At 46.8% G+C, this 22,594-nt stretch overlaps 1 protein-coding gene across 2 annotated transcripts in view; it reads left to right on the top strand.

The window, feature by feature from the left end:
- The window catches only part of ITGAL (integrin subunit alpha L), a 47,300-nt gene that overhangs the window by 12,560 nt on the left and 12,146 nt on the right, over positions 1-22,594 (top strand). For both annotated transcript variants that reach the window (XM_035134516.3, XM_035134515.3), the window contains exons 2-19: positions 3,660-3,777; positions 5,816-5,910; positions 6,485-6,549; positions 7,239-7,353; positions 8,589-8,719; positions 9,018-9,163; positions 10,359-10,503; positions 10,955-11,105; positions 12,397-12,464; positions 12,918-13,050; positions 14,320-14,468; positions 16,209-16,346; positions 16,456-16,659; positions 17,279-17,409; positions 18,061-18,221; positions 19,714-19,865; positions 20,072-20,200; positions 22,116-22,189. In XM_035134516.3, coding sequence (XP_034990407.3) covers positions 3,660-3,777; positions 5,816-5,910; positions 6,485-6,549; positions 7,239-7,353; positions 8,589-8,719; positions 9,018-9,163; positions 10,359-10,503; positions 10,955-11,105; positions 12,397-12,464; positions 12,918-13,050; positions 14,320-14,468; positions 16,209-16,346; positions 16,456-16,659; positions 17,279-17,409; positions 18,061-18,221; positions 19,714-19,865; positions 20,072-20,200; positions 22,116-22,189 — 2,305 coding nt within the window. The remainder of the gene's footprint in view (positions 1-3,659; positions 3,778-5,815; positions 5,911-6,484; positions 6,550-7,238; positions 7,354-8,588; positions 8,720-9,017; positions 9,164-10,358; positions 10,504-10,954; positions 11,106-12,396; positions 12,465-12,917; positions 13,051-14,319; positions 14,469-16,208; positions 16,347-16,455; positions 16,660-17,278; positions 17,410-18,060; positions 18,222-19,713; positions 19,866-20,071; positions 20,201-22,115; positions 22,190-22,594) is intronic.

Here is a 22,594-nt window from a genome sequence, read left to right on the forward strand (position 1 = left end):
TGTTCAGTGCTGGTCAACAGGAGAGGCGGAGGCTCCCTGTATGGAGGTCCCCTGCCACTGGCAAACTGCAGCCTTTGCACTTTTATCTGCAAATATTTCAACACTGAAGGCAATCCTTCCTCTTTCATTATATATCTCCTGATTCCAGTCAGCTGGTAAACAAAGAAAGCGGCAGGGTTTTTTTGTTAGCATGCAAAAAAAACACCCCCAAATTTGGACTGTTGCGTGATTTAGAAGAGTTCTGAGGCTGTAATCCTCCGCACAATTTCTTTGGGATGAAGGGAAATGTATTGATAAGTAAACAGAAAAAGAGAAGCCTACCTGAGAGGGGTTTCAAAAAATGAAAATCCCCCTACAGGGTAAGGATATTTGAGTGTGAAACCTTTGCAGGACCCACATGATGCTGCTCGCTTATAATTAGAAAGAGTGTGAAATAGCTATGTCTTTTTAAAGAAGTGTGAGTTCCTATTAATTTCCGTGTGAAAGATGGAGAGATAAGATCAGAGAGCGCTTTTTCCTGCACGCCACCTCTTAAGACCTTCAAACAGAAGGGTCGGAAGCTACAGAGCGGGGTCTTCTTTGCAGTGGGACCGAGGCTTTGGACTGAGCTCTTAAAAGAAGTGTGGTGACTTTGGGATATAGGAAGCTGACCTGTTGATCCATCTAGCCCAGTACAAGCAGTTCCCCATTGCTTTGGCCAGAGGTCTTTCCTAGTTCTGCTACCCAAGATCCTTTTAGTTGGAGAAGATAGAGTCTGGACCTTGAATTCTCTGTATGCAAAACAGAGGCGTCAGCTTCTCAGCATGATTAAGGGGGCTCGACACAGATGTCCTGGCGTTGCGTGACCAATGTCGGGAGGAGCCAGGGGGCAGAGCTGAACGTCCTCAGAACATTGAGTGGGCCCAGCCTCCTCAAAAAAGAACCACCCCCACCCCCCAAAAGTGCTTTGGCCTCTAGGATCCAGTGCCTATGATGCAAAACTTCTCTACATTTCCACATTAGTTTGCATCTAGTTATGTTCAAGGATCAGCTGCTGTTTCAAAACCCAGATAATATTTTTTTCTTTCTTGCTAGGGCTGGTCCGAGACATTTTGCTGCCTGAGGCAGAGGACAAGATGGTGCGTTCTACCTGCACGTCCTCCATCCCCAATCCATGTACAGAAACCCAGTGGACTGAGAGTTTAATCTTGCTTCAACATTGGTGACTAGTTAGCTTCCTCCACCGCATCTAAGGGCAGAAGCCTAGTGTAGGGGGCACACACAGCTCTTCCAGTGGAAGGGGTCAGCTAGGGTCCTCAGGGCAAACTGCTGGAGGGTTGCTGCTCCCAATGCCGCTGCACAGCATCTGCTGCCTGAGGCAGTTGCCTTACTGTGTCTCATGGTAAGGCCGGCTCAAGTTCCTTTGTTGCATGGATGCAGCCAACCTCTGCGTGATCTCCAGTATGTACTACAATTTGCTGCTGCCTGCACTATGACATTTTGGCATATTTGAATTGAACCAGCCCCAACAAAAGGGCAAACGCCAATCTCTAGTTTCAATTTGTATTGTGGTTTTATGATGCACCCAAAGTTGTGGTTGGGAATCTTGGTTTCTTCATGAGAGCGTAAATGTGGTATGTTCTTATTCCATTGCTGGGGCTACCCCCTCCTTCAGATTCACAAGGTGACCTAGCCAGTATGTAGGGAAAATTTCCACATGGGAGCCCTTCACATTTGCGGGGAAGCCCCAGCAACAAAAATTATTTCTGTGCCCTGTGACTTTGGCCATTTCCATGCAAACAGTGCAACATTTTGGGTAGTCTACAACTACTTCAAGGCGCCAGACATCACATGCCAGCTTCCAGGTGGATTAGAAAGAGCCCTTGCCACAAAGACAATTTTAAAAACACCCTCCTTCTCATTACTTTCAGTGAGAGGGCAGCTCTTCTCCTGCTTGTAACTTCCGTGTTTTCCATGCAAATAGTGTGACATTTTCACACATTCTATTCCTTTTTCAAAAGGTTCGGTTTCGCCTAACTTTCGACAGAAAAGATAAAGGCTAACCAGACATATTTGCATATACCAACTCCAACACCCGTAACCTTTCTGCGACCTGGTACAGGCTGTTTCAGTTTTTCATCTCAAAAGAAAGGAATGAGAAATGAATGGCCTGGTTGAGAAGTAAATGAATTCATTCATTTGAAGTCCCGTTTGGTTTTATAATCAAAATGAATGTAAGAAGGGAGCTGTGTTTATTCTTGATTTTATTCACTTTTTAAAAGGAAGGCACAACCCGAGTGGGGTGCATATTTTTTGCATATTTTTAATTAAAAAACACACAAAAAGCAGTGTGGAGGGGAGGGCAGGATTTGGCTAGAGAGAGAGAGAGAGAGAGAGAGAGAGAGAGAGAGCGTGCTGCTGTACACACAGGCAGACCATTGGTACACCTATCTCAGTATTATACTGACTGGCAGCAGTCTTCCAAGGTTTCAGGTAGGGAGTCTCTCTCAGCCTTATCGGATGATGCCTGAGACCGTGTACATGCAAAGCAAATGCTCCGCAGTTGAGCTTCCACCTTTCTCAGACACATTCCATTTCAGATAAAAATAGGCCACCGCTTCCTGCTCAGTTTGTGAATGGAGCAGAAGTGGGAAACAAATGGAAAACAAATGGGAATGGAAAGGAATTAAAAAATGGGAATGGAAAGGAATTAAATGTCCTTGTGGCTGCCCTGTTGTATCTAGGGCCCCATCTGCACTATGCAGTTGAAGCAGTATCATACCACTTTAAACAGTCATGGTGCCCCCCCCCTAAGAATCCTGGGAACTGTAGTTTGTTAAGGGTTCTGAGAGGTTCTATTCTCCCATTGCAGAACTGTAAGTCTCAGAGTGGTTTAACCATCAATCTCTCTCCCAAGGGAATTCTGTGAGGGGAACAGGGATCTCCTCACTTCTCAACAGATCACCGTTCCCAGCCCCCTCAACTCCTCAACAGATCACCGTTCCCATGGTTCTTTGGGGGTAGCCCTAACTCTTTAAAGTTGTACGATACTGCTTTAAATGTATAGTGCAGAAGGGGCCTAGCTTTTTCTTGCAGTGTATTCAGCTGCTGTCTGATGGACTCAGTCAGGTTGTCAAGCTTAGAATTGACTCCATCTTCCAGATAACCTGTTGTTTTTTAAAAGAATTTGTCTTGATTTGTTTGCACAAAAATTGCATGGAGAATTGCTGTTTATTGAGCATTCATTCTGATTTGTTTCCACAAGTTGTATGACCTCACTGTCATTCCACACTTCCCAGTGCACTTTATTGTTGCTTCCCTTACCTCAATAATAAATGGGTTTATTGCACAAGAGCCCAAAACCCACTTCAGTTGTGCAACCTCTTCTTCCCACAGACCTGTGGAGGAAATTGAACTGTGGTTTAGGGTTGCCTAGTTGACCAACTCTGCTTTGCTCTTGTGCATTCAACAAGTGCATGGCCTGCTGATATTACTACCCGGTAGGTAACAATGTTTATCTCCATGCCATGAAATACTTTGCCTTCTGATTTATTCAAATCAAACTGCTATCTATGGCACAGGAACAATCTAGGCCTAGGAAATGACAAGATGACCACTTCTGGCCTGCTTCTTCTTACTCCATCCACTCCGAGTAAACATGGCACCTCCTCTTTCCACAGATCCATCGCCATCGCTGGGAGACAATATTGACACCTCTCCAGTAGCCCTGTTCTCCTCCAATGTCAGCAAGCAGTTTGGATATCAGGTCCTGCAGTTTGGAGAAGGCCCTGACACTAGGTAACCCCCCAGTCCACATGCCAGGGGATGTGTGTGAAGGATTTTTGTACAGTCATACCTCAGGTTAAGCACGCTTCAGGTTGAGTACTTTCAGGTTAAGTACTCCGCGGACCCGGAATTATTTCCTTCTGGGCTCCGCTGCATGCGCACGTGCTTCGCGCGTGCGCAAAAGCACTCTATCAGCACACGCGCTATCGCTGCTCAGGTTAAGTACTTTACGGGGTGCGAATGGCACCCTGGAACCAATTAAGTACGTAACCCGAGGTACCATTGTAAATGTTAATTTTTTTCATCTACAATACTGTCTTATTTATTTTATAGTACAGTACATTGATTATTTTATAGTACAGTACATTGATTATTTTATAGTAGAGTACATTGATTATTGGATCAATGGTCTTGTTAGACAGTAAAATTCGTGTTAAATTGCTGTTTTAGGGGGTGTTTTTCATTGCCTGGAACGGATTAATCCACTTTCCATTACTTTCAATGGGAAAGTTCGCTTCAGGCTAAGTATGGGCTTCCAGAACCAATTAAGTACTTAACCTGAGGTACCACTGTATTGAGTTTCTCCTAACTGTGGGAAATGAGTGGTTACAGTTCACGTCCCACCCCCTGCATAGGTTTTTTTAATGCTTTAAACACCTGCCAGACAAAAATCCCAATAGCAGGAAGCTTCATCTGCTAAATGTCCAAATATCAAGCTGTTGTGAAAGACAAAAGAGAAGTTGGAGCTGTGGGTGCCTTGCACTATTCAACCCTGGGTCCCCCTTATATGTTGTTGGACTACAACTCCCATCATCTCTGACCATTGACTAAGCTGTCTGGGGATTATGGGAGTTGTAGTCATAACAAACACCTGGGGACCTAAGGTTGTAGAACACTTGCTTAAAGGAAGGAATCTGTCAGGAAGCCGAACAAAAACTTAATTGTCTATCTGTGATAAGTAGCAAGAAACGCCTTGTACCACCCAGATGCAACTAAGTCTGGTGTCCCCGGTAACTAAATTATATAGTAACGCAGTCTATGTCCACACAATTGGAAATTTCAGGTATTGCCTAAGCTGGTCTCTTAGCGAAAGGCATTCCCCACTTTAGGACACCCTTGTGTGAAACCTTTTTTATTGGAGGGAAGGAATTTTAAAGCATTGCGATTGGCTATGCCGTTGCCCTGTCCCCTCTGTCGATTTGAATTGCTTCCCTATGTATATTCAAGTGTCACAACTACCTAAACTGGGAAAATAGAGTGCGGAGGCAAAAAATTTAAGTTCTTGGGGACCAGATGTCCTAGCAAAATGGTAGCATATCACATATTGTACTGATGCGTTTGCTCTGTTTCTTCCACGGAGACAGTAGGTGGTACTCCGGCTACAGCGATAGTTTGCTTTTGGCTAGGAATTTAAAAGAGCGGATTGGCTGATTTGAGAATATTGATGGGGGAAAGCTGGAGAGTGGAGCCTCCACTCTCTGCAGCTGAACATGGAAGCATTGTGGAGGACCGAGGGGGCACAGGATTCTTCTAGGGCAGTGCCCCAGTTGCCCAAAGTGAGAAACCCCCACTGACAGCACGGCACAAACACACTACAACATTTTTGCCTGGGAAAAGAGGAATCCCCTACATGTGACTGCCTCTTTCACTATTCTGGATTTGTATTCTGTGACTTGAGTAGAAAGTTCACATCCTGTTTGGTTTCGTTGGGGTTTTTTTTGAGGAGGGGCACTCCCAACCTGTTTCCCCTTTTTTTATTGAACTCTGCTTTATCTTTTACACAGTGTTTTTCAAGAAGTGAGAATGAAAAGTTGTAGCAGGGGGTGGGTGGGAAGGGAAGGGCTGCCCCCCTTTTTAATGGATAGGAGCCTACCTAAGAGCTGTGTGTGGCAGGCAGAAATTCAGATGGCGCAGCTTCCCTGCATTGTTTCATTGCCACCCCAGAAAAAACAAACTTTGTCTACCTGATTTCTGCCTTTAAAGGCATAATTTGGGAATTGCGGCTTAAAGGTTAAATCTTTACATAACACCTGCTATTCATTCTTGTCAGGATCATTGTAGGAGCCCCCGGTGAGCAGAACTCCACAGGCAAAGTATACCAGTGTAACATGCAGAGCGACACATGTGAAAACGTCCCGCTTGACGGTGAGTTGTGGGGCACTAGGATGCAGGCCCATTTAGGCAACTTCCCAGAGGGATTAATGTGCGTTTTACCTTCCCTCTCCACCCACCATACAGGCAAGCATGAGGCCAGGTCAGAGTTGAAGGGCATATTCCAGCCAGGCAAAAAAGCTCAAGTCGGATGTGGAGCAGGGCCAGTAGGAGGTGTGGCTGAGGAGCGGTTGTGGCCTGAGGAGAGTCCTCCTGAGGGTCAGAAAGAGTAGCTTGGGCGCTACATTTGGCACCCAACCATGAGGTTTCCCCACCCCTGTTGCAGACCCTGAATAGAAAGTCCGCAGTGAGCTTCCACAACTTGACACAAGAATTGAGGAAACGCTCCAGAATCTTCATGTCAGAGGCGGTTCTAGGGATATTCCCTAACTATCCCTGGTGGCCTGTTCAAACGGCGGCCATTTTGCTTTGGTGTGGGGAGGCCTGGCTGGCTTTTAGGCCTGTGCAGCTATCTCGGGGGCAGGGGGAATGGCTACAGATCTGCAGGGTCTACATTGAGTGTGTCTCATTTGGCACGGATCCATCTGACCTTAATGTCTCTTTGCAGGGGGCTCCGGGGTGTCCCACCTTGGCATGACTCTGGCAAGCGACGTGCAAGGGTCGAAGATGATTGTGAGTCTGGACTGGAATTGCTTGGAGGGGTGTGTGTGTGAATTTGAGCAGCATAAACTGGGCACAGAGCCCCTCTGGGTTGTATTCAACTCACTTTTATTCAGAGTCGGCCCGTTAAATTTAATCGACCCAAACTAGTCATGGCAATTCATTTTAGTGAGCCTACTCTGAGGAACAATGTTAGTTGAGTAGAGCCCTGTGTTTCCAAGATTCATTTGACTCTTATGATGAGAGTCTCAAGAATCCTGACTGTTTTATTAAATTAACATCCCTCCCAAAGGAGACCAGGGTTGCCCCAGAGACATTTTGGTGTCTTAGGCGCAAACCCCAAATTGCAGACCTCATTGCACAATCCACTAGGAAGTGCTTTTATGCAACTCCTGCTTGTGTCACTTAAGGCCTGTGTAGGATAATTTCTCTGGGAGTCAGCTCAGACTTCAGCTCTGCTGTCCATAATCTTCCGCCTGGGAAACCCCTTCACTCTTGGTGGCGCTATCTATCTTTGGTGGCCACAAAGTTCTGCTCTATTTGGTTACTTCCGGAGAGTTCCAGAACCTCCCTTCTCCATTCATCCAGCCATGGACTTCCCTTGTTCCAGAACTTTCCTTGTCCCTATGTAATGCTATCTAATCACTTACCCTTTTTAATATATATTTTTCACCTGTTACTTGAAACTTCCTCCCCTGCAGGCTTGTGGGCCGGGACTTGCAGAGCATTGTGACAAAAATCTTTACCTGAGCGGGATCTGCTATCTGTTTGATGCCAAACTGCGCAACCCAGAGAGCATAAAGACCGGATACCAAAGTAAGGAGGAAATGTCCCTTCACCCTGGGCAGATCTCACAGTGGGGGAGGATGCAGTGCACAAGTTGGAAACAACTTCTAAAATGTGAGCATTGTTTCTTGGGAATGCAACTTGCAAAGTTCCTTCCAGAGAAGAGCCATAGCTGCCAAGTTTCCCGTTTTTCATGGGAAACCCCCGTATTTAAACCCGTTTCCCACTGTTATACCGAATACAGAAAAATCCTGTAAATCCCCCGGATATCCTACCTGCCAGGGAGGCTCCTTCTGCGCATGTCTGGACATGCCGGAGACATGCCCATGTCTGGGCGCCGGAGATTGGGCAGCTCCGGCACCGAAAGTTGCTTCTACGCATGTCCAGACATGCGTAGAAGCGACTTCCGGTGCCGCGCCGCTGCTGATCCCGGATTTTTCTTACCGGGAGTTGGAGGGTATGAGAAGAGCTAGGTTAAAAAGTGAAACAATATCTCAACCTTTTCCTAGCCTTTCCTTAAGAAACAGTTTTTTGTTTCTTGTTTTTTGTTTCTTAATATTCCTGTTTGAACACAGGAAATCTCCTCACCCAATTGCCAGCTCTCTTCCCAGGCAAGCCAGAGTCCCAACACTTATTTGCAACTTCCCTCATGTTTATTTGCTTGGTTGTTTGCTTGTACATAGATATGCATATGCCAATACATTGAAAATGCAAGTATTGAAATGGAAACAAGCAAACAAAGAATCACACTCTTTACAAATACCATGAGGTTATGGATAAATTTTAAATACTACTCTAAATCCGGAGTATCAATGCATAAACAATAAAGAGGGAAAAAGGAAAACCAACTTGTATTTAATATAGCTAATAGGGAGAAGGTATTAATTGGGACATTTTATTTATATAGTTATAATATTCTGTTTACGAAGAATCATATTCATATATTATAAAATTGTAACAAGATATAACCAACCAACTTTGAAACAGTAGTTCTTTAAACCATAGCTGTCAAGTTTTCCCTTTTCTCGCAAGGAAGCCTATTCAGCATAAGGGAATTTCCCTTAAAAAAGGGGAGAACTTGACAGCTATGCTTTAAACATTGCCCATTCTTGCCTGTAATCAATTTATTTTCTTTTTCACTGGTTGAACCCAAAACATCCAGGTAATTTTACTTGAAGTTGCCAGTTCCCATAGTTTAATAAACCATTCCTTCCTTGCCCATCTTTCCATCTAGACTATAACCAATCTCCTCATTCATCCCACAGAGTGCTTGAAAGGGAATGTAGATCTGGTGTTTCTCTTTGACGGGTCAGAAAGCATGAAAACTAGGGATTTCAGCAACATTACGGAATTTATGATTGGTGTGATGGACGGACTACGCAACAGCACTGTAAATGTAAGATATACTTGTCAGACATCAGAGGGTCACAGCCCAGGGTTTTGAGCAGCTGGAAAAACAAAGCAAACTTTGGAGAAGTGAGCCATAGTTTTGTTTGATCAACTGTGGAACAACTCACAGTTGTGGTTTGTTAAACAAGCAATGTCTTAAGCGAACCATGGTTCAGTGTTATGTGTGAACCAGGTTGATGTCTGTGGTCCTTAGTAGTACACCTTCAGCCTGGGCAAAAAGGGTTAGCTTGTTTTGCATTACTGTTTTGCCACAATGATGCACTCTTTCTGCTCTCCCCTTCCAGTTTGCTGCTGTGCAGTTTTCGAGCTCACCCAAAATTGAGTTTGATTTCAATGATTATACCAGAAATCCCAACCCTCAAGCACTCTTGAAAGGAGTGAGACATATGAAAGGCATTACGAACACCTTCAAGGCCATCAGATGTGTGGTGTGAGTAGCGTTGCTTTCAGTGGGTGGCAAAGTCGGGAATGGGGCCCTTTGGGAAGGAGGGAGTGGGCTCTAACAGATCATGGGATTACGTGGACTTTGACAAGAGATACATAGACTAAGAACCTGCCTTGGAGCCTAGCCCCCCCCAGCTCTATCACGACAGTGAGCAGAAGCCATCGGTTGTAGAGTATACCATCATAAGGCATAGCAGTATCAGAGAAGTGCCACCACAAATCAGCTTCAGATTTTATTCTTTGTAGCCATAAACAAAATGCATGCAGAAATCAACCTTATTCCTGCTGTGGGGCATGCTTTTACCCAGCTTATATTTCAGACTATGCCTATTGACTGTTTGGCTGGTAGACTTTATAGTAGGCAAGTAAAGGAACATTTTTGCGAATGCAGAACAGGCCAAGCAGAAGATGCCATGCACTATATTTTATACTGTCCTTTATATAATTCACCAAGGATTAAGTGTATTCTTTCCCTTCAGGCCTCCTTACAAGGACAGCCAGAGGATTATAAAACAAGATGGCTGGTGGCTGCTGTAGGCAGGGTAGCTTTATTTGTGCTAGCGGCAAAACAAAGCAAAACTCAAGAGAGGCCTGGCTTATATTAGTGCTAATCATTAAGGGAAATTTTAAACTAAACGAATATTTTAAATTCGGTCTATTTGCATTCTCAGGGCTTATCCCTGTTTTATGTTCTTGGTGTTTGCAGTGTGTTCTCAGAACACTGTCTTCGGTTTGGAGGGTGGGGACTGCTTTTGACTTTTATAAAAAGAGGCCTGGGTGTAAGTCACCCAATATGCCCACCTTTTCCTGCATTCTGATTCCATAAGATTCAAATTGTAGTACTGTACAGTGCAGCGTGAGAAATAAAAGAAGCTTTATACACCAGTCAAATGAATATTCTGATGACTGGCACCCACAAGCAAGCTTGTGGCAAAATTTGAGAAATTAATCTTCTGTTCTGGAGGGAGTTGGAAGGAAGCAGGGGAAACTCTGTGTTTTGCTTATACCTTGTTGAAAATCAGTAAAAATTCCTTATAAATAAAAGCAGCACCAACAGCACAGTTAAAAATCAATATGAATACTTAATGTGGACATGCCATTGACCACAGTTTGGGAATCCATGTTTTCAAAGGATTTGCCTTGGTCCAGAAAGTAACTATTCCCTTGTTTACTGATGGCAGGGATCAAGTTTTCGTTCCTGAGCGCGGCATGCGGAAAGGATCAAACAAAGTGATCATCATCATCACCGATGGAGTTGCCACAGATAATGACAATGGGGTCATAGCCTCTGCCAAGAAAAGGGGCATCTTACGCCTTGCCATTGGGGTAAAGTACCTAGGAGTTGTGTCTCAGCCTTGCAGGATAGTGCTTAAGTTCTCCAAGGCCCAAACAGAAAACAGCTGGCAGGAGGCTGGAGGAGGTACAGGAAAGCGGCTGTGGCGGCTGCGCTACCCCACGCATCAGCTGTTAGGCTGAGCAGCGCAAACAGAGCCTCACTGTGCCTCCAGGCTATTTGGGGCTTCCTCTACCCTCACTGACGCCCTGTTCAGGCTCCGGGGAGGGTCTCCTCACCAGTCCCAAGGACTCTCCGTCACATTCCCATAATTTCCGCATTTGAATTGAATTATTTAATTCCCAGCGCTGCATGTATATGCGACCGCGTGTGAGTTGATCACGCGTACGTTGGGGGGGGGGTGCGGGGCGGACATCTGTATAGAAACCCCACTGCCAAGTCTTACCTTGGCCTGCCTCATCTGGTCCTTTCTTGTCTCTCCAGATTGGGCATTATTTTAACACTGAAGAAGCTCAGGATAAGCTCCGGAAAATTGCCTCAGAACCCACAGACCAGTTTTTGAAGGTGCTGGCCAGTTTTGAGGAGCTCAGAGGCAGTTTCAACGACCTCCAGTCTAAGATCTATGCGATTGAAGGTGTTTATTTGGGTTCATGCATTATTCACTTATTGGGTTGGGTGTGGTGGGGTGGGATGGGATGAGATGGAGAAGAGGGAATGGTAGGGAATCCTGTCATTCGAAACGATATCTTAACAAGCACCCAAAGGTCACCAGCAAAGTACTGGTCAATCTGGAACTTTTGTGGGCAAGGCCAGATTAAGACACGCTGCGGCCCTGTATCAAATTTAAAAGGCTCTATAGCATTACCAAAAAGAAATGTGTTTTACTCTTTTACTTTTAACCAATTATGTACAACTTGAAATTCAGATTTTTTTGTTTTTTTTTGATATTCAGAGGCCACATATCTGAGGCTCTGAACTGTAATTTACTTTGCTTGTCGAAACAAAATTAAAAAAAAATTCCTTCCAGCAGCACCTTAAAGACCAACTAAGTTTTTTATTTTGGTATGAGCATTCGTGTGCACGCACACTTCTTCAGATACCAACATGGCTACCTACCTGTAACTTACTTTGCTTGTGTGTATACCCGGCACTGTCTCTTGCCCCCCCCCCCCCCCGTGGTACAGCTGTCGAGCACATACCCTAAGGGAGGCATCCCCAAACTTTGGCCCCCCAGATGTTTTGGACTACAATTCCCATCTTCCCCGACCACTGGTCCTGTTAGCTAGGGATCATGGGAGTTGTAGGCCAAAACATCTGGAGGGCCGCAGTTTGGGGATGCCTGCCCTAAGGGATTGGTTCAGGTGGTCCCATGAAAAGACAGATGGACCTTCTGAACTAGAAGCCACCCTGTAAACTCATTTTGCTTGCGCACTTGCTGAGGTCACCTGGCAGTAAGGTGAGTGCACTCTGAACATGCTCAGAGGGCCACACTCCCCATCTGCATGCAGTGATGGTGAAGTTCAGTCATTATCTACTAAATTTGGTCACATGTTCACAACTCCACCACTCAGTTTCCTGTACCCCATAGTTGTATTTTCTCAGGGCTCATCCACACTTCCATTTGCCCTGCCACTTTCCCCCAGGAAAACCCACAGTTTAGTGCTGAATTGGAAGAAATGGCCATTTGTGGGGGTTTGGCGGATTGCTGTTTGTACTGATTTAGCACTAAAGAGTGGATTTTATGGGGGGAAGCAGGGGGAGAAAGGGGAAACCTGTTCTTAGAAAGAATGGGACAAGCAGAATTGTGGACAGGGCCTCAGTTGAAGCAGCTGAATCTCAGCCCCTTCTGCAGTGGGAGGTTTATACAAAGGCATCTCTCTCTCCCCTCCCCCCCACTTACCCCATCCAATCTGTTTACATTACAGGTACCAGTGATACTGGCTCATTCCACCTGGAGTTGTCATCGAGTGGACTCAGTGCGGACATATCCCAGGTGAGCAAGAATTGTGGAACGCAGTGCCTCTTGGTGGCAATCTGCTTTGAAAAGTGGAGCATAAACTTCTGGAACAAATAAAAGAACTCTTTTTGTATGTACCTGCTCAGAAGTAGGTCCTACCGAGCTCATTGGGAGATCACTCCCTGGCAAATGCATGTAGGGATTGCAGCCTGCAGGGTGATGTCCGGTTCCATTTCCATTTCTGAATGGCTTCCTGCAAAGCACCTCAAAACCATTTTTCAATATGTTAAAAAGCATAAAATAAAACAGTTGCTTATATATTAACAAATAAAAACAGCGGCATATGCTAATTCCAGTACAGATGATGAATGGGATAAAAAATAATAATCTCTGCTTGGAAGCCTTGCTGAAAACGTGTGTCCTAAGCATTGATTATGAAATTGTTTCTTTCTTCCTTTTTCTCTCCGTGTCTCTCTCCCCCTATGGCAGGGCCGGGTGGTCTTGGGTGCTGTGGGTGCTGACAACTGGGCAGGGGGCCTGCTAGAACAGCAGAAGGGTTGGGCCGGCGAAAAATTCATCACGACCCCCTCAGTCAGGAAGGAGATGGAAGGCGCCTACTTGGGTGAGTAGAGAAGGCCTTCCTTGTCTAGGCCTCTGCACCATCTCCCCCATTAACTGGGCCTTTATTTTCCAGCTCTGTGTACTGAGCACAAATGTGTTGTGTGGGGTTTTGGGGCTGCATATAGCTATCTTTCCTATGGACAGTTATTTTTCCTACGTAGAGTTGGCAGCCAACCTTCCAGCGGTGCCTTCTAAGTGCGTTTCTTATTGGAACACACATGAAAGTGAAGGCTACGCCTTCACATGCCTCCCGGCTGATGTCACATGTGATGGAGCAGGGCAGGAGAGCGGGGTTTGGGGGTGGGGACTGCCGCATGGGCCAAATTAGGGCTCCTGCCAGGCCTAATTAAGCCTGTGGGGGCCAGAGATTTCCCCTCCCCGTTGTAGACAATTGTGGGTTTTGGTATTTGTAAAATTATCCATTAAGAGCAGAAACGTGAAATGCAGTTACAATGGCGACAGCGTAACTAGCACGCCAGTGCAGTTTTACGCACCACCCCAATCGCCAAGCAGTAAGAGACTCCAGAGGTTCCCAGCATTTACCCAGGGTTTGGTCTCCTTGGAATGAAGGTCAGTGGAGACTGTGGTGTCTTTAAGATATATGACTTTATTTACATGTATATACAATTCGTGGGAAGGGTGGAGGGGCTCACAGCAGCAACTCTCCCATTGAACTGTGCCACAGACTGACACACACACACACACACACACACACACACACACAACCCATAATAGTAGGATGCCTCAGGCTTTTACAGATACCTAAGGGTTAATCTCAAATTAACATAAAGCCAAGAGGATCTTGGGCAAATGGAGGAGGAAGGGACAAAGGAATACATAAGTAATTGTTTTGTTGTGAGGAAGTGGGTTGGGTGGGGCAGACTTTGAGCGCCTTTTGGCCTCAACTGGGGGGCGGGGTGGCTTTTGACAACAGGTTCCTTTTCCTCTGAGGCCCTTGGCCCCCTCTCTGATCACAGGGGGCCTAAAGAAGCTTGATTTCCCCCATCTTCCACAAGATTCATGGATCTGATGGGGGGAGAAAGCTTCATTGCTTTTTTGCACATTGAAAGCAAGACTTGACCATCCGGAGCTGGGTGTGTGTTAGAGATGCTGGGCTTGCTCTGAACTTAAGTTTCTGAGAGTTCTTAGCAAGTTTCTAGATCTCTGTGTTGCAAAACACAGGGCAAAGTGTGTGTGTTGTGTAGAAATGCCCCTAGTCTACACCTTCTTTTCCTTTGGTATCTCCACCTGATTGTTCTTTTCTTTTCAGGGTATGCACTGAAATTTCTACAGCATCAACAGAGAGCGCTCTATGCTGCTGGTGCCCCTCGATATCAACATGTGGGAAGAGTCCTCATATTTGAGGTCAACTCCAGCACAACCAATTGGACATTAAAGCAGGACATTCCAGGGCAGCAGGTGAAGAAAACAGGGCTCTTAGAGTTGGGAGGGTCTGGACATTCCGGTCAACTTTGATGCCTGGAATGAGGCAAAAGGATGATTGTGGCCCCCCAGTAGGACCAAAAGAGTCCCTTCATTTTGCAGAGCTGATGAGGCTATGTATACACACCCTGCGCCCCTTGTGCTTCTCCCGCTGGTGTACATGCATTAGCCACAATCTGTATGCTGGGTAAGACTCGTAATCTGGAGAACCGGGTTTGCGTGTCCGCTCCTCCACATCCAGCTGCTGGGTGACCTTGGGCTATTCAGGGCCGGCTCTAGGGGTAGGCTGGGTGGTGCGGGGCGCCAGGGCCCCGGGCCGGCAGGGGGGTGTCACGCGGCAAAGCCATGTGGAAGCCGTGCTGTGCTCTGCGCCCGCCCCCAGGGTGGGGGCGCCGGAGCGATCTCCGCGCCAGGGCGCCTGACATGCTTGAGACGGCCCTGGGGCTATTCACACTTTCAGCCCCATCCACCTCACAGGGTGTCTGTTGGGTGGGTGGGAGGAAGGGAAAGGAGATTGTTAGCCGCTTTGAGACTCCTTCGGGTAGTTTCAAGCGGGATATCAAATCCAAACTCTTCTTCTTCTTCTTCCCAAAGCAACCTCAGCCTGAATTGAGAAAAAGAACAACTTGGTTATGTTTTAAGCCAGTAATGTCTTCACAGCCCCAGTGGCAGTGAGAGCCAAAGGGTAGCAGCTGCCACACTAAAGGCTGGATGGTATTTGCAGGATATCCCATCCTGCAATACACAATGATTGGAAATTGTGTGTGTGAGAGAGAGTGACGGCTGGGATGGGGGGGAAGAGAGAATATATTAGTTCCAATAATATTTTGGTTCCAAGCTGCATAGGGCTTTATACACCAAATAGCAGCACCTTGAACCTTATATGTCAGCTAAGTAGCAGCAAGTGCATTTCTGTTGTTGTTGTTGTTGTTGTTGTTGTTGTTGTTGTTGTTATAAAGAATTAAAAAATATACTGCCCTTCATCCAAAGATCTTAGGGCAGTTCATAGGATAAAAATATAGGATAAAAGCACAAAATAAATAGTTTAGGCCAGGCATCCCCAAACTGCGGCCCTCCAGTTGTTTTGGCCTACAACTCCCATGATCCCTAGCTAAGAGGACCAGTGGTCAGGGATTATGGGAATTGTAGTCCAAAACATCTGGAGGGCTGAAGTTTGGGAATGCCTGGTTTAGACAAAACCCCTCCCCCTCCCACAAACACATTAAAAAACCTGTAGAATATTAATCAGCCAAACGCCTAGTTGAAGAGGAACATCTTCACCTGGTGCCTAAAGGTATATAATGAAGGTGCCAGACGAACCACCTTGGGGAGAGCATTATACTAATAGGGAGCCACTACAGAAAAAGCCTATTCTCGTGTTGCCACCCTCCGGACCTCTCATGGAGGACGCACACACAGAAGAGCCTCAGGTGATGGTCACATGGTCTGGGTTGGGTCATATGGGGAGAGCCACCTAGGTCACTAGTTGGCCTTAGGCAAGCAGCGCGCAGGCTCAGGCTCAGGCTCTAAGGCCCCTGCTCTGCAATATGTGTGTATGTTTGAGGATGATAATACTGACTTCCCTTACAGGGTTGTTGAAAGGATTGCAGCTAGAGAATGCAAATAAAGTGCTTTGAATGGGCTGTATAAATCTTAAGTATTATAAAGCACATCTCCACCCCTTTCACCCTGGATGTTTAAATCTTTCTTTTGCAGATCGGATCATATTTTGGGGCAGTGCTCTGCTCTGTGGACGTAGATGGCGATAGGGAAACAGACCTCCTCCTTGTTGGAGCCCCTCAGTATTTCACAGAGATGAAAGGGGGTCGGGTTTACGTGTACACCTGGAAGCAGGTGAGCAGAGCTGTGTGTGTCCTGTGCACCCATGCAGGAATCCCGTGTTGTGTCACAGAATCAGTGGTTTCGAAAGACAGCAGCCTTTCAAGGGCACCTCTCTTTCCAGGGTACTCTTGTTCGCCAGGGGGAGCTGACTGGGGATCCAGGATACCCCTTGGGCAGGTTTGGAGCAGCCATCACAGAGCTGTCAGATATCAGTGGGGATGGACTGATGGATGTGGCCATTGGAGCCCCCTTGGAAGACAATGAGAGAGGAGCTGTCTACATCTACAATGGACACGAGAAGACCCTGCAGATGCAGTACAGCCAGGTAACAAAATAGGGCTACAGCACTAACTGGCATGCTCATGTGCTGTGAGGGTGAGAGAACCACTACAGGAAATGAAGGAATGTCAGTAATGAAATGCTCCTCTGCCCACCAAGGAGCCTTCCTCCTACTTTCACTACATGCTCTGAGTCTGGCTCACAACAGGGACTTGCACAGAACCATGGAGGTGGGGTAATTCTTAAAGGTTCACATTCTAGAAATAAAATTTGGGGGGAGGGTGTGGCTATGTGCGCACACACAACAGCAACATGTGCCCCTGTTTTTAATTGGGAGGGGAAAGAGTGTGGAACCTTGGGAGCCTTAAGGGTTGGGGTGGGGAAGCCTCTTTGAATTTTCCCACCTGTCGATCACAGTATGCCATTTGGCATATCGCAATGCCAGGTTATTAAACTGTCAGACTTCAGCTGTGCAGGGTGGGGGAGATCCAAGTTCTCCCAGCCCTGCTTTAGCTGATGCCAAAAACTCATACAAATTAGCACCAGCCATTAAGTTGCAGGAAGAAGCGCCATTTCTTTTGGCCTGTACTTGATCTGTTCGTCCTCCTGAATGGTCACGTTGCCTCTCTGCATCATTCTAAGCCAGTAGCATTTCTCCCCCACAGAGAATTTCAGGAGCCAGCGTTTCTCCTGGCTTGGTCTTCTTTGGACAGTCTATCCATGGACAGAGAGACCTCAACGGAGATGGCCTCACCGACATTGCAGTGGGGGCTCTGGGGAAGGTTGTGGTGCTTCGGTGAGTGCTTGTGCTCTCCCAGAGGGCAGCTGGGGAGTCTAATGAGGTTGTGGCTGGGGCATCCAAACAGTAATCAGTTAAGATTTTTCATTTTCTGTCAGAGGCAACCTGTTGCCTTCAGCCTAACACCATGTCAGAGCCAGAGAATCCTGGGAAATGTAGTTTGTTAAGGGTGCTGAGATTTGTTAGGAGACTCCTATTCCCCTTTCACTGCGGGAGGCAGTGCAAGACAGGAGTGCCTGGCGTGCTATGGTCCATGGGGTCACGAAGAGTTGGACACGACTAAACGACTAAACAACAACAACAACAATTCCCCTCACAAAGCTACAATTATCAGAGTTCCCTAGGAAGAGGAATTGATGGTTAATTGTTGCTCTAAGAGGAAGATAGGGCTCATTCCCCACTGAATTCATTTGCAATTTATTTACCCCCATCCAGGTACCAGTTTAGGACATGCACCATCTACCTTGACTCAGATGTTGTAGAGAAATAGAGCTGGCGGGGGTTCATCATTAGCATGCTGGTGACCCCTTGCTCCAAATCTAATGACCGTCCTCACCTCGGGGGGGTGGGGTGGGGTGGCAAAGCCAGGACATAAACATTTCTTTTAAATAAAACAACAACCCAAGTTGCCGTCTCCGGTTCCTGCAGCTCCAGACCCATCATTACCGTGGTGACAAAGGTGCACTCCTCGCCCAAGGAAATCCCACGGGAAGATGTGGAGTGTCTGGGTGATGCCAGCACCTGGAAGAATCTGGTGGTCGACCTCAGCATCTGCTTCAGCACTAGCTTGGCCACCAAGCACTACCAAGGTGAGGGTTGCCAGGGAATCGTGGACCTTGCCTTGGGCCTAATCCTGCTGTCCAGGGGAGTATTCATCACCCACACCTGCAGCATAGAGGACTGACCTGGGGGCTGAGAGGCATAACCTGTTCCCACAGTAGCTCCCTTTCCCCAAAAAGTAGCCCACATATTCCACACTAGCTGTTCTGTCTGAAATTGGTACCTTTTGTTCACCTCGCTCACCTTTTATACAAAATTCAGACAACGGCCTCACCGAGCCATTGCATCCCAGCGTTTTCTGTGTTGTTTTCCCCAGACCTAATAGCGAGTGATTATTGTTCCACTTAAAATTTGCAGCTGCAGTACCAGTTTACTTTTCTTTGCATGCAAAGACAGGCTCCAGTCCAGCGGATGGAGAGGATGAGACTAGCAGTGGGTCCTGTTGTCAGGAAGGCGGTTTCTTCATGTGCTGTGGAGGGATGTGAGGGGCAGATGGGACTCATCAACCTGGGAAGGTAGCCCATTTAGGAGAAGGAAAACTCTGATCCTAAACCTCCACTGCCTTGTGGGATATAGCTTTAGGAGAAGAAAAGGCTGAGGAGTAAACCCAACACTAATCCAGAGAGGAGTCCCTAAAACAGTTAGACGGCACCTTGTATTCCTCCTTCCAGCAACTCCTGCTGCCAAGCTGGTGCCAAACATCTTGCTGTGTTTTCCTTTGGACCACATCAGTGAGGCCAAGAGGTGGTCTTGTTGTCTGGGCAGCCCAGGACCTCCATACATACTGCCCAGACTTATGCTCCGGGGAGGTCACTTTGATGCTGCTAATACAATGGTTTGACTTCATCCCCGGAGGCCCACTCCATTGTCTCTTGAGACAGATCAGGTGCCAACAACAACAAAAAAGGACCAGTTTGCTCTGCTGTTTGGCTGGCAAAGCACTGCAAGGCCTTTAAGAACTGCTGTGCCTTGAGTTTAAAGCATCCTCTTCGCAGCTTGTGCTCTTTCCAATGCTTTCTGTTTAGTGCCACAGGAGCATTCTTGATGAATAGCCCCAGTTCCTTTCAGCAGGGGTCTGGAATTACTGGTACACTGATTGTTTTTATTTTTGTAATAGCCCTGTTTCCCTCTGAAATAAAAATAAGAAAAATACAGTATGAAGGGAAATTGGGGGGTGGGGACGACGACACCACGCTGTTTGGATCAGGAACTGAATTATTACAGAACAATCAAGAGGTCAATTAATAAGCAATGATGCTGCTGTACCAAACAAGAAACAAAAGAGGCAGCAGTGGTAAGGAGGCAGCTAATAATTAACATTGCAGTGGGCTCCTGCTGTACAGGAATTACTTCTGACAAAACAAGGATCTTGGCATAAAATAGCACCCTACCCCATCTCCCCCAGTATTTCCTCCAGGTGATCTTCATCCTGCTACCCTTCCATTCAAGAGTGTTGGCTGTCTTTTGTCATCAGTGCATCATCCCTTTATACGCATAATCTCTCTCCCGCTTCCCCTCCAGGACCCTTCTCTCCCAAGCTCTCCTTCCGCCTCGAGATCGACCGGAACAGGATGAGGCACCGTGGAGTGTTTAAGAATGGCACGAAAGTCACAGATGGGGTGAAGGAACTCTCTCTGGGAGAATTGTGCATACAGGAGAGCATTCTCTTCAAGGTAAATGGAGGGTTGCCCTCATTTCCATGAAGCTTCACCTGGCGTGAGATATGGCAGCTGTCCACACAGGCATCTATCGCGTGTTGCTGAAGATGCGGCTGCTTCTGGGGTGGGTGCCTAAGAACCCCTCTTACGAGAGTTCTGGCTTCAATATCTGCAAGGGTGGTGCATGAAGTTATCTGCCAGCTGCCTCCATTCCCTTTCAGAGCTGCATTGAGGATTACATATCGCCTATCAAGCTCTTTATGAACTTCTCTCTCGGGCATGACAACAACCCTAACAATGGACACCCCAGACCTGTTCTGAGCCCCCTAAGTAACGCAGCAGTGGTGGAGGTGAGAGGACTCCTGATACCTTGAAAGTAGGATTACAGGGGCCATCCCCAGGTGGCCTTTTTACTCTGCATTCACGATGATTTGTGGTCATGATCGTAATGGGGCGGTTGGAAACCATCCTGGTTTGCACCTACAAAAAAATTTGGGATCGGTTTTCCGTTTCCAGTCAGTGCATGTCCTGTGAATTCCAGCTGAAATCCTGTAACTTTTTATGCCGCAAATGTTTGCAGGGTGTTGTTGTCGTTGTCGTCCTGCTTCTGTTACACTTTAGTGCAAGAGTGCCCCTCCAGATGGCAATAATGCAATTCCATTCGGGAAGCATTGCAGAAAACTTAATAAAGTGGAATGGTGTGTAAGAGCTGTTTGACAGTGGGACGGACTCCCTCGGGAGGTTTTGTGGCCATCCATCATGGATACTTTAGTTGAGATTCCTGCGTTGCAGGGGGTTGGACTAAATGGCCCTTGGGGGTCCCTTCCAACTCTGTGATTCTATTATTCTATTATTCTAATGTTAGCCACAACCCATATCTATTCTGTGTCTTCCCTCTTCTTATGAAACAGTCTGCTTTGATGTAAACCCCCCCCCCCAAAAAAAACCCTAGCTTAGATCTAAATGGAGGAAAAGAACAACTTAGGTTGTGTACACATTAGCTGCTTGAAACACAGTGGAGCCATTCCCCCCCCCCCCCAACCACGGTGCTTCAAGTCCCTATTTTTATGCTGCTGTGTACAGCAAGCAGGGGATGCAGGTGGAACTGTGGGTTAAACCACAGATCCTAGGGCTTGCTGATCAGAAGGTCGGGGGTTCGAATCCCTGCGATGGGGTGAGCTCCTGTTGCTTGGTCCCTGCTCCTGCCAACCTAGCAGTTCGAAAGCACATCAAAGTGCAAGTAGATAAATAGGTGGGAAGGTAAACGGCATTTCCGTGTGCTGCTCTGGTTCGCCAGAAGCGGCTTTGTCATACTGGCCACATGACCTGGAAGCTGTACACCGGCTCCCTCGGCCAATAATGCGAGATGAGTGCCACAACCCCAGAGTCGGTCACGACTGGACCTAATGGTCAGGGGTGCCTTTACCTTTACCTTTTACAGCAAGCAGGGGGAAGTGATGTCTTTACCTGATGCACATTAGCTGGTGGCTTTCGCTGTGCCTGCAGCCTCCCGGCTCCAATCCAATGAAGCTACCATCGGCGCATGTGTCGTCATCTGCACATGTGCAATGGCTGTCTGAAATGCTCATGCCCCAGCCTAACCGCTGCTTACAGTTTTCAAATTGGATGGGAGCTGGCTTGAGGGGAACATGCACCAAACAGCAGTGTTTCCCAAGAAGCTACAGGATACAGAGGGATTGTGGCTAATGTCATGGGCCCTCCTCAGCTTCAGACATCTGTAGTGAGAGTGCACAGGAGCTGATGCCAATGGTGGTGTGTGTACACAGCTGTAGCTCCATTTTAAGCTGGCTGCACACAACCAATGACATGTTGCAGAATACATAGGCGATGAAATGAAACAAAAAACCAGTGTGAACGGACCCATAGACCTAGGGGGTGGGGTGGGCAAGTCTTGTCTTCAGATTCTCCAGGAAGGAAATGGGATTTAATGGGTTTGGGCAAAGGAACTGGGCACATAAAGCAAAATTTGAGACTGACTCCTGCAGCATGCAGTGGAGGCTGTGCTTTGGGATGTGCAGAACGAAGTACAAACTCTTCTGCATAAGAACGCGCATGAAAACAGCTTTATCTGTTCCCAGTAGCTAGAGCTAAAGGGGAGGGGAATGTATGGGATCCCATGGTTTGGAACGAGCAGGCAGGAGATCTGGGAACGGGGCAGAGCCTAGCTTTTTTCAGCAGGAAGAGGTAGCTTGTTCAGATGATGTTGCATATTAACTGTTCTAATATTCTTGGCTCACATGTTAGATTCCTTTTGACAAGCACTGCGGGGAAGATCAGGTGTGTCATGCTGACCTGAAACTCTCCTTTCACAATTCAGGGTATGTTGAACATCCTTGATGCTAGCAGAAACTGATGCTTGTAGTGTAGGAAAACAAATTAAAAGTGGTAGAGGGAGGACAGGTCTGAATTTTTGCAATAATAAGTCTTAGCATATATGCCAGCATATTTTAAGTGCCGAGAGTTTTAAATTCATATACATTATAACAGCAATCCTTCCACTAGTGGTCTCCTGTCAGCATTGAGCATTGGCTGTCCTAGCTGGGGACTGATGGGAATAGGAGTCCAACAACACTTGGAGGGCAACAGATTGGTCACTTCTGCTCTAAAGGATTGTAGATAGGGGCTGAGGCTGAGAGCGTACTGTGCTTGCTATAGCCAAACTACAAAACTGTAATGTCTCTAGGAACCAAAGTGTTCCCTGACTGTGTTGCAGGGAGGGAAGC

Source organism: Zootoca vivipara, chromosome 12 (assembly GCF_965207765.1).
Source record: "Zootoca vivipara chromosome 12, rZooViv2.hap1.1, whole genome shotgun sequence".
In the NCBI taxonomy this organism is placed as follows: Eukaryota; Metazoa; Chordata; class Lepidosauria; order Squamata; family Lacertidae; genus Zootoca; species Zootoca vivipara.